General features: G+C 41.8%; 2 protein-coding genes and 1 long non-coding RNA gene across 4 annotated transcripts in view; 1 reads left to right on the top strand and 2 right to left on the bottom strand.

Annotated features, from left to right (window-relative positions):
- Positions 1-9,380, bottom strand: part of SNX4 (sorting nexin 4) — a 32,643-nt gene extending 23,263 nt beyond the window's left edge. For both annotated transcript variants that reach the window (XM_059852643.1, XM_059852644.1), the window contains exons 1-2: positions 9,156-9,380; positions 8,060-8,175 (exon numbers count right to left, since the gene is read on the bottom strand). In XM_059852643.1, the coding sequence (XP_059708626.1) occupies positions 8,060-8,175; positions 9,156-9,347 (308 nt within the window). In that variant the 5' untranslated portion in view covers positions 9,348-9,380. The remainder of the gene's footprint in view (positions 1-8,059; positions 8,176-9,155) is intronic.
- Positions 9,381-11,350: 1,970 nt separating this feature from the next.
- LOC132330403 (uncharacterized) lies at positions 11,351-17,809 on the bottom strand. Its single transcript, XR_009487301.1, has 2 exons — positions 17,542-17,809; positions 11,351-13,070 (listed from the first exon to the last, which is right to left on the bottom strand). It is a non-coding gene; the product is annotated as an uncharacterized LOC132330403 (long non-coding RNA).
- A 38-nt stretch (positions 17,810-17,847) lies between these two features.
- The window catches only part of LOC132330402 (TGF-beta receptor type-2-like), a 30,787-nt gene continuing 28,764 nt past the window's right edge, over positions 17,848-19,870 (top strand). The window contains exon 1 of the mRNA XM_059852642.1: positions 17,848-18,040. Coding sequence (XP_059708625.1) covers positions 17,989-18,040 — 52 coding nt within the window. The 5' untranslated portion in view covers positions 17,848-17,988. The remainder of the gene's footprint in view (positions 18,041-19,870) is intronic.

The following is a 19,870-nucleotide window of genomic DNA, read 5'->3' as shown; positions in this document are numbered from 1 at the left end:
AGAATATTGTAAGAAGAAATGTACTATTCAGTGGGAAAGCCTTCACTTCAGAGGACAAAAATGGTCTTGCACAGAACAGTTGACACAGTTACAAATACAACTTCAAAAATAATAAGATATTTTAAAGGATATTTTTAGAAAAAGAGCAAATTTCAAAGTACTTCCAATTTTCCTTTTTTGTTCAAAGGGACATATTTTTATAGTTATGGACTAAAAATGTAACAAACTACCTAGAGCAAGCAGGTACAAAATTTATGTGTCTGAAAAATTTGTTGAAGACTTAAAACCAACATGACCTAGCAGGGTAATAAAGGGGTTTATGTTACTATAAAAGGAGAAATTGTTGAATACAGGATTGGAAAGTAATACAAATACTTGATGAGAAGAATCATTTTTCATACAAGACATTCAAAGCAATAGAAATACCTTGCAATATCATAAAACAAGCATTGGGTAGCAACATTTCCAGCAGTTAGCATATGCCAGAATAAACACAGAGAGAATTCACATAAGAGACTTAACAGAAAACAGTGGTGATGTTTACATCTACTTTATTCTTCATTTAAGTGACTAATTAGCACACAAAGCACTGGCATAAACCTACAAGGAACAGTATTGACTGCTGAGCTTGGAAGGGACCTCTGCATGTCTGTGATCCAGCTCCTTGCTCAAAGCAGAACGTTCTGAGTCACGCTCACTTGGGTTTTGAGTAACTCCAAGGACTGAGACTCTACCACCACATTGAGCAACCCACTCCCATGTTTGACAACCTCACAATAAAGAGGTTTTCTTACTTTTACCTGGAATTTCCCATGTTTCAATTTGTGGGCACCGCCTTTTGCCCTCTCTTGGTATCACAGGAGTCTGACTCTATCTTCTTTACCTCCCCACCAGGTACTGATCCACAACTGCTAAAATCAGCTGTCTCTTGCACAGGCTGAATAATTCCATCTCTTTCAACCTCTCCCTGCAGGTCAGACAATCCAAGCCCATAATCATCATCACAGCCCTTCACTGGACTTCCTTCAGTAAGTCCACATCCTTCTGGTGCTGGAGAACTCAGAACTGGGAACAATAAATTATGAACTACAAGTAGTTACTCATATAGTATTTAGTAGAAGAGAATGCTACATCATTTTTTCCAGTAAAAGTCAGGCTTTACAGTTCTTGAATTCATAAGAACTTTGTGAAGTTTTAAAAAATTAAGAAGCACACAAATTATTGACAATTTTTTAAGCTATTCTTAGTCTACAAGGTCAGATTTCTAATGATTTTACTGAAAAACAAACAATTCCGTTCCAAAGCTGCCCCAATTATTTGATACATTTAAACAAAATACAGGGTGCCTCTATTTGTGAGCCCTAGTTAGAGAGGAACAGTCTTGCTATATACTTTGGTTTAGTTACATCTTAAGGTGAAATCATGTCACACAGAAGAATGCAAAAGATACATAAAACTTTTTGCAGATTACTAAGTTAAAAAAGTATCTACCATGCCTTGGGGAAAGGACATTCATTCCAGGTGACTGAATTTGTAGGGGTAAAAAACATTCACAAGTAAGAAGAAAAAAGGATAAATTTATAGCATTCAACACAAACTGCTGCAGATCAAAACTATTTGAGAGTGACTCAAGAAGAAAAGGCGAGTACGCTACTGACAGCCACTCTTCACACTGTCAGCATCCCACAGAATTCTTCCCCATTAGAGTATTTAAATTCAATGAAGCTGCACCTGCAAATACTGAGTTCTGAAGAGGGTAAGCTCAGCCTAGCCTGGACTGACAGGCTGTGCAGCATTCCTCCCCACACTAACTGCTGCACCATTCAAATATTACAAGAACACTTCAGCTCAAAGCAGGTATCTAGTGATTGAACTATTGATGAGTAAGAGGTAAATTTCAATAGACAAGGAATTCAGCTACTGTGCCTCAAAAGATTAATTGTTTAGTCAAAAGCTGAAGGCACAAACATTGCATTCCTGGAGGAAAACTCCCAGCAGGGTTTGGTAAACAATCTGGCCATTCAAGGCATTCACATAAAAGTACTTCAGAATTACAGATCCTTTTTATCTTCAGCTTCAGTAGCCTACCAACCAGCTGCACTGACTTACACCATGGGATTCAAGACTTCTACATGGGTTATTGTCAACCCTTCAGAAAGACTGCTACCGTCAACACGGTAGTATTATGGGGATCCTGCCTGAGAACAGACTGCACAAGCAAGCATAAATAGGGAGATAAGAAAAACAGGGGTCAGGACTGCCCTGAGAACCCAGGCACATGCCAGGAGGACACATCTGTGCTGCAGATACAGATGCTGCTGTGCCAGCCTTCTGACAGGAGAATGGTCCATCTCTGTAAGCATCTAAATCATGCTTATAATGCTCCATAATTGTTTTGCAGAGTTAATTAGAAAGTAGGAGCAGCAAAAGCCAGGCTGAGACCTAACTGTGGGGGGGGGGGGGGGGGGGGGGGGGGAAGAAAAGAAAAATCCTTTCTGAACATGCCTGCTTATCAACGTTGTATTTGCTACAATTAATAAGAAACCATCAGTTATTTGAAAAAAAAAACATACTAGTAACACCTCAGCCTGCACACATTAAGTAGAAAACTAAATATTAATCAAAAATTTTAAAAGGTCATTTGGGAGCATAACACTTCAGCAGAAAAGGACCACAGCTTTATAGAGAAGCCTAGTCCTACATCAGCACAAACAACTACCTCGTTACTTGAAGTTTTATGCCCACACAGGACCTCAAGAGCTCCAGAAGGAAGGAAGCAGACTGCCAGACCAGTTCATACCACTCACTGCATCTACTCTGCCCACACTGAAGACACTAAGGAAGTTTACTACATCGAAAGCCTATTGTCAATTTATTCTGACAAAACAGATCTGTGGAAAACAGCTAGGCTTCCCCCAGTCTCAGTTAATCAAGCTTTACAATCCTTGTGAGGGACAAAAAAACCTCACACTATATCCTGAAGAAAAAGATTAAATTACCACCAGAGAATCTTGAAGGTCAAACCTGCCCGTGTAGTTAATTCTTTCCTAACTAGACAGCATCTGATACAACCACCTCACCACAGAGTGTGTTAAGCAGCCTGACATTATTCTTATCTCAGATCATACTTGTTTCCTTTATTCTAACATGCATTTACTCTCAGTGTCTCAGGAGTGCAAACACTGCCTTTTACAGCTGCTTTTATCTTCATCAGGAGAGCACCTATACAGCACCTAACAAAGAAGACATGCTTCTTTAATTAATTGATTTGAATACATTTAAGACATTTTGAAATTATTAGTATCAGTTGCATCCCCCAGGCTTACACCCAGCTTAGAGTAATCCCCCAGGCTGTGCTCTCTAGTGCACACAATGCTGCAGAGTTGGGTAAAGGAGGGGAGCAGCAAAGCTCTTGCAAAGCTGTGGTGGGCAAGCACTGCACAGCCCTCAGTTAGGAGCCTGTGTCAGCACCATGTCCTTTTAAATGAGGCAATAAGAGCTCAAAACTGCATGGATGGATTTAGGACAGGCAACCAAGATGAGAGAATTTTTTTTTTTTATCACATTCATCAAAAATGTCTCTGCCTGGTTATATATGAGGTCATAAAATACCACCAATTACAAGAGCATTTCCTCCCCAGGAACACCATTTCAGAAAGGAAGTAGAAATCCACAAAGGTACTCATTAGACTTAATACCTTCACTACCATCTAATTTTTTAGACCGTGTTATGAACTTCCCCATTAAATTGAAACTGGTCTGCAATACTTGCATTAAGATTATAATCACTTGTTGATATTCAGTCAAACGTCTCAATTTGTTTTGGTTCTAAAAATACAATATAATACTTGTACAGTCTTCAGGAAGGAAAACCATGTGTTTTCCCTTTAAAGACACTTTTAACAATGCAAGTTATTCATCGAATGAACCAACCTGCCCAAAAAAATTAAAAATACAAAATTGAAACCTGTAGCTTTTACATTTATAACTGATGTTATCATAACCAATTCAAAGATTACATTACTCCATGTCTCATTTATTTGCCTTAATTCAAAGTGTCAATGTGAAAACTTCAGTCCATCTAATTAACCTCTTTTCACTTCCCATTTAAAACTAATTATCTTAAATGAGCCATTAAATAATTCTGAATGCAGTAAAGACAAATGGCTGTGAAGAATTAAATCAGACAAGAAGGAAATATACAGGTTTATTTCCTTGTAAAAGTAATCATCTCTTCAATGGCAGAATCAGTAACTCTGCTTTCAACCTTTGACCTTCCAGTGTAAGAGAAGTGACACTTCACTCCTTGTAGTGGGCAAGGTTCACTCCCTGTGCAGAGGAACACCATTTTAGAGGGATGGGCAATTTTTTCCATCAGCTATTTAGAAATAGTCTCTGTATTTAGGCCTCTCAGACAGCTGATGTTTGATAATTGCTCTTCTACCTGGCAAGCTGTATGACAAGGAAGCATTTCTCTTGCCAGAAGGTTTTCCACAGCCACATGATTCTTTGGTATCTTTATACTGCCACCCAGTTTACTGTATTTAACTAAAACATAAATTTGTCAGGAAGATGAATGATTTATAGTTTCTATCAAGTAAAAATCACCAGAAAACTAAGTTCTCAAATCCTCTGTCTTCTTTCAGCTCCCAACTCTCCCCTGCTTAAAGCTCATGTTGAATCTAGACTTTTTCCCTCACACCTCTTTGGAGTACTTTAGACAAGTCTTCCTGACTCCCATTGGCCAAAATCTGCCCTTTACTGTTCTATCAGAAGACAACATTTGCCCTTTGTGGGCATTCATCCTGTGCCTCTTCTCAGGAAACCCATGCCTGGGCTTTTCACCTAGCCCAGTGTGAAAAAGGAAACTTTGAGAAGGGTACTAAACAAAATATAACAAAGGAAAAACTCCTCAAATAACACAATGCAGCACTGCTATCACAGAACTGTAGCCTGGCCAGCTACTGATTTCCAAGTCCATTTCTCCCAAAGAAACTTTCTTTAGAAGTTCTCACACTTTGGACGGGCAATCCGAGGTCTTAGCAGAGAAGCAGGTAACACTCATATCACAATTTAACTAGTGGAAAACTTTCCAAAGACTGTAACCAGAAATAAGACTACTAACTTCCCAGCCATACTGTGGGAGTAAAAAGGAAATAAAATGAACCTCCTTGTCAAATTAGTGCAAGAGAAAGCAAAGACTAGCAGGACTGGAAACCAGGGATCCTGCTATTAAGTGGTCAGATAGCAGGCTGCACAAACTTGTGCTACTTTTTCCTAAAGCCATATTTAAAACAGAACAACAACAACAAAAAAAAATATGCGAGTCATCATATTGTTTGATTGGGAAGGCCTTTTAGTCAGCAGGGATGAAAGGAAAGTCAACTAAAGGAAGTGTCCTACTACTACAGAAGAAATTGTTTACTTTAAAGGAGACCAGGAAAAAAAAGGCATTCCCTGTATGTCCTATAATTAAAAGTGCAATACCACAGAGCACTTTAGAAGTGCTCTGCATTCTGATTAACCTTCAGCTCTGTCATGGAGATAACAGGTACAAAGCCAGAAGTCAGACTCAGGAGTTTATTCTACCTGAGTTCTTGTAGTTTCTTGCAGACTCTGATGTAAGACACAGCTGCCTAAAATTCTAACAAGCAAGTCTGGATTTAAGTAAGATCCTGGATATTTGCTACTTCCCTTACAGAAAGCAAGTGATATACTGAGCACATCTCAAGAAGGAATATTTAGCTACACATCTTAAGAATATATACTTGCCTTAATGCCATTTCCCACAAATAGGTAGAAGTGACCTCTGTTCTCACAGGGAGAATATAAAAATTGATTTATTTTTAAATAACTGTACAGTTTAACAGAAGCTGTGAAACAAACTGACATTATGACTAATTGAATGGAAATAGCTCATCATAAAAAAATTGAATTAGGTAATGCAGAAAGGTCTAAAGAAGATGTTTTCAGGAACCACAACCCTTGGAATGTGTTGACGCTCTGCAGTCTACAACAATGGAGTTTGTTTTGTCTCAAAGAAATATATCTACATGAAAGTATAATACCACATTAATTAAAAAATCAACAAATTCACACAAAAATGGGAGCATAGTAATAAATCTTTTCACTTAAAAAGGAAAACTAAGTAACACCATCACTCGCATTTTGAAAATATTTTCACCGGCACCAGTGAAACTTTTGTGTTAAAGGTTTAAGCACTCAGCTCCTGTTCTAAAACAAATTGTCGTAATTGTATCCATCTTGTGCCTCTAATTCACCCAGATAGAATTCCTCAATTCAAACTGAAATTAAATCCTAGATAGCAGTAATGGTGAAACCCCAGTTCACATAAACATAATGCAACTATTATTAAGTGGTCTTCCCTTTATATTACTATAAACAGTTTTATTCTTTAGCTACAAAATATCTTATTACCCAGACAAATTACTGTGAAGCCCACCTACAGCTACAGGCTCAGCAGGAAGCACATTTAATAGCCACCAATTATATTTATGCAAGAAGTTCTGCCGTCTCAGCAAAAGGAATAGAGAACCTATTTTATTAGAGATGTGACAAACACACATTTTCAATCGCTCTGTGACAAACATGTAATTGGTCTAGGTATTTGCTGACCACAGAGTAAAATAAATCCTAATGAAAGAACACAATCTGGCCAGCAAAGTACAGCTTTGCCACTATGAAAGAACAACTGGGAAAGACCAGTGGGAGCAACTCTAAAGTAATGCAAGGATGACTGGAAAAGGAGATGCAGTCAGCATGTTCTGGGGCTGTATAAATCTGCCTCCAGAGTACACTTCATATCACAGTTAGGCCCCAATGATTCCAATTTTCTTCTCTTTTCCTTCAGAAATATCATTACAATAAAAACAACACTACTTACATGAGAAGGTGTGATCTTTAATAGCAATACACTGTAAAGATATTTTTAAGCATCTGAGCAACTGTCAAAGAGTGACAATATTTGAAAAATGTATGTCTATTTTGGATTTTGTTCTTTAAGTTTAGCAAAAATATAGCAAACTTATCCCAGGGGGCCTGCAATCAGTGTGACTGGTGCGTCCATCAGCTAAACAAGCTAAGAAGCCTTTGGCTAGCAGATAGGCGGCTTGTGTGACAGTATTACAATTTGAGCTCTTCAGAGCCTTTGCAAAATGCGACTGCTTTGTTTCAGAAGGTTTTCTTTGATAACTCCAAAGGCAAGGCCCAAAGGTTAAAACTAGTAATATAAAGAAGAGCTAAACAAAACTCGTAACAAAGTAATTTTGAAATTCTTGTTTCATCGGAGTAACATGATCCCACATAAAAGGGGTCATCTGTTACTTTTTGGAAAGTAAGGATAAATTAGAAGAGATTTTAAAGTTTGCTACTACTCAATACTTGAAATTTTGTGCTTGTGGTACTGAGAATGTTTATCATACCCGTAGTATTCATCTTGTTAACACAAGAAGATTAAGAGCAGTAAATTCCCCAGTGAAAGCTCAAATTAGTATGAAGAAAGGAAATAGTTAACTAACTCTAATACTTAAACCATCTACAAGGAGTATGTGGTAATCAAATCAAGCAAAACACTTCAAATATAAGCTGAGCAATAAATTTTGACCACATGACATAAGTCATGAGACTTCTCTCTTTCTTGTCATCTCAAATAAGCCTAACAGTTACTTTAGACTTCTCTCACATACAATCTCACAAATACGTATATAAATTTGTCCAACTTATGTCCAAGAAATAACCAAGCAGTTGCTGGCACCATTTTGATGCAACAACTTTCAAACACACATTTTCCCACCTAGGTCCAAATGAAGAATTACAGTACACAGTTACACAAAACCAGCACTAGTACTGAACTGGAGATCAGCTGCCAAATTTTCACAGGAAAAGATCCTTCAGAGTAGGTTGATAACCACATAACAAAGCACAAAAACAGCTAGATCCTCTCATCAAATGTACCTGATTATTTTTAGGGGTGGAAGGAGGAAAATCTGTTTAGAATGGCACATCCATGTACGCTTGAGACTGAGCTCTCATCACCCACCTAGTCTCAATGAGGTAAGCAGTGTATGTTTCTTGTATGTTCATGGCATTCCTCCCAGTCCGTTTTTCAGCTTCTGAAACCGTGATTTCCATTTTCTTTGCCAAACAGTCTTCCATCTTTTTAGAAGGGGAAAATAAAGATTCATGTAACATTAACCACACAAGGCAAAGGCTACTAACCTTGCCTCCCCTTCTCCTACACCACATTTGTTCAAATAAGACAAGTCTCTGGGGAATAAAGGCTTTGACAGGGCTTTGCTTTATACCTATGTTCTGTATCACATTTGCAAGTGAAAACTGGAAACTTCCTTTCGGGGGAAAACAGAAAAGTCAACAAACTGACAACTTAGGGTACCAAAAACCGCCCTGAACCAGGAGGATATAGAAACGAGAAATATTTTTCTTTACAGGTAACAAAGTAACCTTTTTTTAAAAAACACACACGCTAACCCCAGTATTTTCTATCCAAACACTTCCCAGCTACCAGTGAATTCCTCTTCAGGACACCCGGGACACATGAAGCCACCTCTCCCCTTTCACAGGAAACAGAATATATCCGGACCAAGATGTTTTTCTTTTAATCTCTCAGAGGAGGATCGTTATCTATTACACACTGGCCGCCAGAAATCAGTAAGGACCACACGCCCACCATGGAAAGGCAGAGCTGCACTGAGCAGGGAGGGGGAGTCACTTGTGAAATTAAGGGGGGAGGGGGAGACAAAAACATAACTGATAATAATAAACAATAATCTGACATTAGGGACGAGGGTAGAGGGTGCACAAAGCTCTCTCACAGCGGCCAGGACAGGGCTGAGAAGCGAACCCCGCAGCTTAGAGGGTCATGCTGCACAGCTCTGCCCGGTGCTCCACCGAGCAGGGCTCGGCCCCAAGCAGCGAAGGAAGGGCTGGACCCACCTGTAGCCCCTTCCCGCCGTCGCAGGCAGCGCTGAGCGAGCGCCCGGCCCCCCGAGCCCCGCCACCCTCCCCGCCCGGCCCGGGCAGCGCGCTCAGGAAAGCCCGGTGCTCGCCCGGCGGAGCAGGCCGAGAGCCCGGGGAGGGGGACGCTGCCCCTCCGCCACCGCCCTCCGCACCCTCACCGCGGCCAAGGGCTGCCCCGGGGGCGGCAGGACGCCTTCGTCTTCTTCCTCTTCTTCTTCCTCCTCTTCCTCCTCCTCTTCCTCCTCCTCCGGGCGGCTGCCGCTCGGCTCGGGCTCGGTGCTCTCCATGGGGCTCGGGGGCTCGGCCGCGGCGCTCCGCGCAGGCGCTGAGCCGGGCTCAGGGCGCGCCATGGCCGCTCCTGGAGCCGGGCCGGGCCGGGGTGTGTCCGCAGGGCTCGGGCGGGGGCGAGGCCGGCCGGCACGGCCCTCACCGCCCTCACCGCCTTCGCGGCCGCCCGTGCCCGTGGACAGGCTCGATCCGGAGGCTCTGAGGGCGTCCTGCCCACCCTGGTGCCCAGAAGGGGGTCATTCGTGCCCCTGTGCGCGGCCACCCCTCGCTGTGACCGCGCTCCGCTGGCCCACAGGCAGCCTTAAGCCTCCTGTCCCAGCCCGGGACAAAGCTTCCCCCGGCCCCTCACTCTCACTCTTACAGCTGTAAATGTTTATTTATAAAATTTGTTTGTGTCGTTGTTCCCCTCTTAGTTCTCAGGTCACCGAAGAGTTTCTCGTGCCATGCTTCACACACCTTTCCTGCTTGTTTTTTGGTTGGTTGGTCGGGTTTTTTTGACACACTGTGATGTTACAGCAAAGAACACACCTTAAACAAAAATTAAATTCCATACTAATGGGAAATATTTCAGATACTTTCTCATCTTTCATCTATAGCAAGATTCGTCACTTTCCTTTACCGGGTCTCTTTCAGCAGCCATGAACTTTCCCACAGGATGTTTGTTAGCACTAGGCAGCTCGGGTTGTTTTATTAAAGCCCACCAGCCTGTTATTTCCCACTCACTCCTTTAGTAGGAGTGAAGGACTTGGTCGTCCTGTGTTCCTTTTGCCTCACCCTCCTGGCAGCCAGCCTTTTCCACCAGCTCCCCCCCAACAGTGGCTGGACACGCAGAGGGGCTTTCTCCTGCTCACCATCTCTGCTGAGGAGCACCCATGGATGTCCCATCCTGCCACGCTTCCTCAGGAGGGATTCGAGTAGGTAAAGTCTGCCAAGTTCAGCTCTGTGGAAGCTTCTGACATTATCTAGTGAAAGCCCCAGCCATCCCATCTCTTCTCATTGAACAGGAGAAAACCTCCCTGTGCATTTCTGTCATTCCCTGTCCGTCTTTTTGGAAAGACATTCAGGAAGTCAACCCTTCAGCCCCTACAGAACATCATACACTGTAGATTTATACATATATACATTTTTTTTTTTTTTTCACTGTTGGGTTTATTCCCTCATGATCCCATGGTGCCTGCACAGTCCCTGTGGGACAGGCAAACTGGATAAAGAGGTTGTTCCTTTTTGTTCCTCGTTCTCCAAATACCATTTTGGGCACTCAGGAACAGTGTCATTGTTCCCTGGTTTACATATCACATCATCTCTTGAGATTTCCCATTCTTGCACCAGATTCATGTCCTTTGATTCAGGCACTACCTTCTTTATTACTCTTATGTAGCTTTTTTTTCTTTTCCTATTCTTTTCAAACCCAGGTTAAAGGCCACTTTGGGGGATTACAGAGTTGATATTATGGGTTTCTTTGCTTTGCTTTTTTCTGCTTTGTGTAGGAAATGGGGTTTTTGTAGTGTTGACCAGAGATGAATTTGCATACATTTTTAATCCAAAAATTAATCTTTTTCTTTCAACAACAATTAAAATAAATCTCAAAATCCCCTTTGAAGACCCCACGAATTAATATTTGGCGTCTGGTTTCTATTCTGTTGTCTTCAATGTTTATGCAACTTTTTCCTCAGATTGTTTGAACTGATACCTCAATCTATCCTTTCCCACCCCTCCACCACTGTAGCTGTATGGAGTTTCCCAAGCTTTTCCTCAAAAGGCTTTCCCAAAAGAAAAGTTTTTTACAAGTATGTGAACTGTGATTTGTCCTCTGAATAGGACTGATTTAAGATTTGTTTTCTAAACCCAAGGTCCAGTTCAGATGTAAAAGCATGATTGCATGTTGTAAGACACAGTCTGTTTTTCATTAAGCTATGGTTTTCTTATGTTTACTCAAGATGTACATTGAGATACATACCTTGTATCAATTACACTTGCATTTGCAGCATGTGCATACTGAAATTTTTCTGATCCCTATCAGTTATATAATGGAAATATTTATATGAAACTCATGCAGGATATCATACTTTGTACTAAATATTTTTATTATGGAAAAAACATCATCAATAAAGTACAGTAATATATTGTAGGTCTTACATTCTATGATTTCAAAAACCATTTTCACCTTTGAATTTTCTTCATACACTAAAAGATCTGGAGAAGAGTTAAAACATTACATATATAGGATGAGGGTAGTGATAGAAGTGCCTAAATCAAAACGACTGAGAGCCTGGGTAGCCCTCACGTACATTACTGCCTGGAGAGTTCAGAGGAGAGTGAGACGTCTTGAAAAAACCAATGTGCAATGGAGAGATCTTCCAGAAACACCAAAGTCCTCTTCCTGAGCCACGTTTCCCTACCTCAGCCTGCAAAGTGGGGTAACAGTATTTTCTCACAGCACAGTGCTGCTCCCAGGAGAACTTCCAGGATTTGTCTACTTCGATCAAAATAAGCTGTAGTGCTTCCCCCCTAGCTAGGCACAACCACTCAAGCACTCGGGGTCTCCCTGGATCCCCTCTTGTCAGGGTGTGAGTCCAATCTCCTGCTGGTCAATCTAACCAGGACACTCTCCTGCTCTTCAGCATCTTCACTAGGCAGTAGGTCCCTTGTTCTTCAACTTAAAGAAGGCAAACTTTGCTCAACTTCCTACCTACAAGTCCCTTCTGTCTCTGAAGCTGCCCTAACTCCCATTACAGTCTCTGGAAAGAAGGGAACTCCATCTTTTCTAGTCTGTAAATCTATTTGTTTTAATCCTATTGTTATACTGGATAAGCTTTTTGATGGAAGAAAGCTATATTACCATATAAACTGGTTTCCTGGTGTTTTTTGTTTTATGTGTTCTTATTGGATTTTTCAACAGCCTGTGTTGCTCTAGCAAATAACACACATCAAAAAAAGAAAAAAAAGCCATATTAATTAGAAATAGTTCAGATATTTTCCCCTTTGTCACAACATTATTTATCAGTATCTTCATTTCAATTTCCTCATCTTTCAACTTCTTAGAAGTAATTAGATTTAAAAGATAATAAAACTACTAACAAGAACCATCATGCTACTGAAAACCAGAATGAAAACACCTGAAGCAGTGGCTCTGCTTTGCATCTATCCTGCAACACCCTAAGCCTTTCAGTAACCTCAGGAAGAGAGAGTAAAGCAGCCAGTATTCCTGCTGACTGCATATCCTGTGCAGGATCTGGCTGTGCCAGTGCTCCAAAGGAGGTTCAGGACAGAATGGATTAATGGAGCAACACCCTGGAGCTGAGAACCCACCATCCACACCACACATATTTTAGCTGATAACTTTTAGGGTGCCTCTAGCCCACTCCCAGGGACTGGCCACCCTTCACAACTTCCAGTTTCGCTGCTATTGAAAAAAACCCCCATGTGTGCCTGCCTTAAGACTGCCTTGTAACACAAGCCAAAGCAGGAAGGCCAGGAGTTTCTCTTCAAAAGCACATTCCTGATCCATGGTTCAGGCTCCTGGATCCTATCATAGTTTCACTACCAGTAATAATAATACAAAGATCCTGAGTCAGGCTGTCAAACTGCTCCTGTTTCCCTCTACAGACTAATTCCTTCAGAACTGAAGGTATTTGCTCTCCAGAGGCATCCGGCAGCTGAAGGGATGCCAGGTTGTGCTGTGGGTCTTCAAAGGCTGATCCCCACTGAAGAGCCTGGCATCTGTCTGTGTGTGATGTCCTTCATGTGTGATGGATGCAGCAGAAAACAGTGCTAGCTTAGGATCCCTAAGAAAATACAGAAGAAAAATTAATGTCAAGGAACTTCCAGTAAAATGCACAAGTAGCTGCTTCAGCATGGCAGAGTGCAGGCAGAAAAGTAGGTGAGTTCAGGCACCTCATAGACATATTTCTATCATCTAAATATCTGAGTGAAATGAGTACTAAGGTGTAGGAAAACCAGCTCATTGTTAATTTTCCTGAGAAAAAGTGGAAGAGATATGTGTGAGTCTTGCAGTGGGGAAAATCATTCAGTTTCACTCAGTCTGCAATTGGTGGTTTCCATTCCTGTCAGCAACAGCATATCTCAGTCCACAAATAAAAACAAGAAAACCAAAACTAATCCATATTTTTGAAAGAATCTGTACAAACACATCAACAGTATGAATGAAAATGTATTGAAAGTGGCTTCAAAAGCAGCTCAAAGTAAGCCATGAGAAAACTTCAAGGGAGGAAAGCCAGATGATGTGTGACAGAATTGAAGAGAAAAAAAAACTACAAGTCACCTCAATAATATTGTAAATGGTAGAGACTGATAGACCTCTACTTAATATTGGTGCAGCTTTGGTCAAGGAAGCTGTTACACACAGTCTGTGAGAAGTTAAACTTAGTCCAGTGCATCAAGACTGTACAAAGACTCCAATGAAAGTCAGGCATCATTTAGAAAATGCAATTATCCTGTGTGGCTACCGAAATGAGCATTAGCTGAGAGGCTGGAGCACAGGCACGTTGGCAGGGCTAAGGAAAAGGGGTTGTGGCACAGCAGACAAGGCCACCTGTGCCCAAAGGAGGAATGGCTGTGTCCCTCATGGTGCAGTGTTGGCTTTGATTGATTCCTCGTGCCATTGGATCTTCAAAGACACACCACTGCTGGGACAAGCTGTAGCAAGGGAATGGAAAATGTCAAAGGCCATCATGGTATTTTTCCTTAGGTGGTAGTAGGGACCACAAGCCATAGTACCCCATCCAAGATCTCAAACATCAAAACCCTGTGAAACTGAGACAGTGCAAGGTAATGAGAACTTTTCCCAGAGACTGATGGGCACCCTCAGTGCCACCAGGCAATGACATCTGAATTTAGTCAACATTCCCAGGACTGGGGCCAGTGTTCTTATGAATGCAGGGTGGAGACAGAGGCTGGATTGGATCCACACTGCAAAGTGCACATTTTTCTCAGGCAGCTGCTGCTGATGGCACAGTGAAACCAAGGTTGTGCTTATAAGATGCAGAAGTGATGATATTTCTGGGGTTTGATTAACTGCCAGGACAACTTGGGGGTAGTACAATATGAGCACACAACATAAAAACAAATCCATACTCATGCATTTGTGCTCATAGTAGAAGCTAAGTCCTGATCCTATCAGCTAGGTTTTCTTTAGACTTGTTTTTTAATACATCAAAGTATAAAACAAATTCTCCTAACAACAAAGACACTCACAGACCTCATCTGAAGCCCAACATCACTATTGAGATAAACAGATTAAAAAAGAGCAACACAGATGCAACAGACATTAGTCCAGTTATGTAATGTGCAGGCTGTCAAGAGGGCCAGAAGGACACATCCTGATTGCACAAGTAAACCTAACACCTTTTGTTGTAGTCAGTAATTTAAACCCTGCTAGGATCTCTGGGGCCTGGAAACCATGGAGGAGGTCCAGAGAAGCTCAGGAGCCTTGGCCCTTACGTTAGCACAGTCTGGGGTGTGGTTACTTCGTTCCCTTCTCTCTCTCCCTTCACATTCCCTGTCACAAGAAGGTGATTTTCAACCCTGGAAATAATAACAGTTTTGAGTCCCTGAGCCTGGCACAAGTCCACTATGAGGTTACCCTGTGCAGGGTAATTTAGTGCCCATGTTGGCAGCTTCAAATCTATTGCTTGATGGCTGAGCCTTGCCTCCCACAGTGGAAACACAGGCTGTTTGAAACCCTCCTTTAAACATATGCTATATTGTTTCAGGTGTCCAAAGTTTTATTTTACTTCTCTAGTAAATATCTTCCAGCTCCTAAATGAGAACTTTGGGAAAAGTGCTCCCACAATGCAACTTAAAAATCACCCTGCAGAGACCTTACGTTCCTCAGCTTAAATCCAGCCTTCAGTGTGTCTTGAGTTATGAGGCTGTCCAGACCACTAATAGAGCAGCAGGGGAATTTACACCAAAAGGAATAAACAAGCCAACAATAAAAATAACCATTTATCTCTTCTTCCTCCCCAGCGTCTTTCTCAAAAGGTCACTGTGTTCTTTCATGGAAGCAAAGCTCTATAATGTGAATTTAGGCACTTTAGGCTAAACCCCAGAGTACTCACTTTTCCCCAAGTAACTTTTGTGGATTTTTCTTTTCCTTGGATAAGGTCTAAGAAATAACCAGGTTCTCCGGAGCAGAGTTGGTAGTCAGGTCAGTGGAGTACATGCTGAGGGGCTCCCCTGTTGACCTGGGGTGATTCATGGCATAGTGCCAGCCCCTCTTCCCTCTTCTTCTTCAGATGAGGTTTGCTTGCAATAGCCTCAGCTCAGTGGACTAAAAGTGCAGGTTGCAGGAGGGTACATCTAGCTCCCTCCAGTCTTGCACAAGGACTGAACAGACAGGAAGGTTTTCCCCTGCACAGAAAGCAGCTGGCAGTGCCCAGTGGCCAGTTTAGGAAAGCAAACCTCTGCCCATGTCATCATGGCAGCTTGTTTTGCCAAGCAGAAGGTCTAACACCGTCTAAAAATATGTATAACTGTTTAGGAAGAGCAGGACATGCATTGCTCCCCAAAAATTTTCTTTTGCAGAGCTTCCTGTAGATATCCAACTGCCTTGTAAAGATGCCATCACGTGGGACAGCTACTGCCTTTGCTCTCATTTCAGTGAGATCTGGCCCCAAGTCTCTCCCTAAGATTATTCTGCAGACAGGACAAAGCATTTTATAGGGTTCAGTTTGGCTCAAAAGTTGTTTGGGATTGCCTGGAATTTTGGAAAATGCAGATCCTGCAGCTCAGGGTCTCTGGCTGCAGTGATATTGTGCAGACATCCCGCTGCCTTCCCAGGTACTGCTGCTAGAAAAAATAATACCCCGTGCTTCTCCTGCACTTCCAAATCCTACAGCATGTTTTGTCAATGTCCACCATTGTTTAAAGCCCCTCTGGACTCCTGCTGGGAACATTATTTCTCTCCAAGTTTCATAGGCAGCAGGGGTTTCTTCCTGGTTTTAAAGGGGGCTCCCATGGATCATGAATAATCTGTGATGTTGCTAACACAAGCCTTACCCAGTTGTCCTCTAACACACACAAAGAGTTCACATTTGAAAATCCTATTGGCAGTCTGAGAAATCCATGGGCATTTTGAAATGCTCTGAATCTGAGAGAGGAGACTTGTCATGTCACCCCAAAAAACCACTGTGCACAAAACAGTTCCAATGTGAGCAGTTCCAATATGTTTGTTGGAAAATAACATCTTTCTGAAAGTTTGCTGAATGTTTGCTCATTCTTAGTCCTCAGAGGCCAGATTTGATCTGTGGCAGCCTGCACCAGGCACATGCAGGAATTTCCCCATGGTCAGGCTGAGCTGACTTGCATCTGGGCACCCTGGGCAAGTCAGAGCAGACCAAGCAACCCTCTGCAGAGGCATGTATGTGTCACCATGGCACAGGAGACACACTTTATGTTTATCAGCTGTGCCTGTACCACATCTAACATCTCCTCTTTCTCCTTTTTAACACAGAAGACGGGAAAAGAGATACCATTATATAACACCCTAACAGAATCATTTATATAAATAGTTTACAAAACAAGTGGGTGCAAATAATCAGCAAGATGGATACAAAGAAAGGGCCTTCAAGTCCAATGGAGGAAAATATTCACCATAATGGATATGTACGCAATAGGTACACCACATATCCACCTCAAACTGATTAATAAACCAAAAAATTTACCCCTTGTAAAAGGGGTAAATAAAAAGCTTTTCAGTAACTATAAAATATTTTCTTTTTTTTTTTTGTTGGTTGCAAAAAGCCTTAATAACAACATCTCTTTCTCTGTCACACTCAAGTACATCGATCTGAAGGATTGGGGTAGATCACAGGGCAAGAGTTTGAGGATTTTACCCCTCCTTTTGCCACTGATCAATTGTGTAAACAGCTAAGGCAAGTCAGAATTCTGCTACATTTCACAGTTTCCCTTTTGTAAGTGGGATAATATTTCTTACTGGTTTTTGCAGAGCAGTTGGAGATCTTGGGGAGAAAGTAGATATTTAAATGCCCTATGTTATTATTTTAGGCCCTGATTCAGGAAAACATATATGCTTAAATCCTGCTGCTTTAATGGGTTGCAAGCACCTATTTTAGGCTAAGCTCACATTGATGTGGTCTTTCTGAAAAAGCTGCCCTAAAACTTTTAATTATCCCTATTATCAATATGGCCCGTTGAAGGTTATTTAAAAGATAATTTCTAAAATACAGGGGGAAAGTAGTGAATTAATGGCAGCTCAGTATATCGAGGCATTACCTTTCGTGCTTTACTCAGATGAAAGTCTCATGCAGGAATACCCATGCGTTTTTGATTAGATGCATGCAGCAGGCTTTAGGTCCCCTTCAAAGATCCTTGGGCTGTATGGAGCCAGGAGCAGCTCTGCATTGACATCGGGAGGAAAAAAAAAATCAAACTCTCTTTCTCAGAGCCTGACTTCTTCCCCCAGCCCCCCCGCTCATATTTGTATATATTTCGAGAGGAGACTCAGGCTCAGCTTGTTCATAAACTGCAGTTCCTGGGCGGACCCCACGCACAGCTGGGCTTTAGCGGCTGGATCCGCCTTCCCGGCAAGCCTGAGCCGGGAGCCTCGCAAAGAGGGGCTCCGGGCTTGACAGCAGGAACGCAGGAGACTGGCTCCACCGAGGGAGGATGAGCTGGTCAACGCCTTGAAGCTGGGCTTCTGCTTGCCAGTGGGATCCAGAAATGGGGTACTGGAGGAGACCGGGTCTGCTTTCCTTACTGCTGCTCTCCTTGTGTGAGTAGAAAAATGTTTCTGGTCAGGCAATGTTTTAAGCAACATACTCAGAGAGGTCGTTTATTTTTCCTTCCTCCAGCAAAACAGCTAATCTTTGATTTCTCCCCTGACAGCAATTAGCCAGAGGATTGGAAATAGCAGAGAGTTTAGTTGAATACTCTGCTACGACTGTGTATTTCTCCTATGGCGAGGGGCGAGCCACTGCTTGGTGGAAAGTGCTGTGTGCTCGCTTGGAGCAGCTCGCAGATGTCAGTGTTTACAGTGCAAAAATATATATAGGTCAGCATTACTTGTTGGAAGTTTTTATTTTATTGAGGGAGATTAAAAGCAACTGAAGTGCACCGCTGAACGATCTGGCTTCGACAGTGTCCAGATGTGGTGAAGTTTGCAGCTCAGAACTTTTATCAGCCCTGGTTTATGCGCAGAATTAATCGAACTATTAAAGAAGGAAAGAAGTGGGGAGAGGGGGAGGAGAAGTGTCTTTGCAACATCTGGTTATTCAGCAAACCTTTCCAGCACTTACGTAAAGATCTCTTTGTAAAAAGTGCCCTGTTTCAGTTTTGATAGCACTTCTTCAGTACTGTAGATAAAACCCTCCAGCAGCACTTGAAAATGTGCCCATCCGTGGTTTAACTTTTTCTTGTTTATATCTTGATGATTGTTTCATAACAGGGAATGGATTTGTATATAAGTGAGTGTTATATACACATCTCCTAAGTATGTGTGTGTGTCTTTCTGTATATACAGAGCCTGTGTATGTGTATACAGGCATCTATCCCTACAAAGCATATATTTATATATTTGCATGGACACTACTTTTAAAAGTGAACTTTTACAAACACAGACCTGTTGCCCTTGCTATAGAAATTTCAATGCAACCACAATCACTTTTTGGTCAAAGTGATGAAGGAGGAGGATTATAATTCCAGTATTTTTGCATCCAAATGAAATCACTGGGGGCAGGGATCTGTATCTGCATTCACTTTACATGGGTCCCCCTATCTACAAGACGAGGGAATAAAAGAATGATTGGTCAGTAATTTGTGTGTAGGCAAACAAAACCATGGGTACAACTGTTGAAGCAGAGAGAACAAGATGGGGAGATTAAGGACATAGCATCTGGTTGATTTTTCAAAGTTATGGAGATCTATAATATTCATTTTTGTAGATAATACCCTAAAGTGTGGTTTGAAATGTAGGATGCTATACTGATAACATCCTGCTAACCTAATCACATTTGGAGCAGGAATTAATACAAGTTATTATTTAAAGCACAGTCTTGGGTTGTCTTTGGTAAGAGAGAAGACCACTAACTATCCTTCAGAAATACCTAGTTTTGGAGTTATTAACTTATGGTTTCCTTTTCCTGAAAGGCAAGGTTTTCATCTGAAAGAAGCCAAACCAAAACATATCACCATTACTAAGTTCATCTGAAAGGTTATGTGAGTGATATGATGACAAAATGTGCCTCTGCACAGGGTAAAAAAAATAAGCCAGGGCTTGCTCTCTGTGATTCAGCTCACCAGTGATAGATGTTTTCTGGGACTACATCCACTTCCTTTGTGTTTAGTGTTAAGACTGACCCTATAGTCATTCTGAGAAAGTAAAAGTACTCAAGGAGGCCACTTTACATTGACATTAAAAGAGAAGGGAAGAGCTAGGTCCCCAAATTCCCCAAACTGACAGAATATGCACATTCAACTGTTCTTCAAGCAACAAATCATACCACTCATCAAGGCTCTCTTCAAAGAGTGACAGCTCTGGTTGGGTGGCAGCAGCAAATTGCTCCTCTTAGCCCAGAGATTTAAGACTTGCCATAGAGAACATGGC

This window comes from Haemorhous mexicanus, chromosome 8 (genome assembly GCF_027477595.1).
Source record: "Haemorhous mexicanus isolate bHaeMex1 chromosome 8, bHaeMex1.pri, whole genome shotgun sequence".
NCBI classification, from domain to species: domain Eukaryota; kingdom Metazoa; phylum Chordata; class Aves; order Passeriformes; family Fringillidae; genus Haemorhous; species Haemorhous mexicanus.
This window is presented reverse-complemented; position numbering and strand designations above follow the sequence as displayed.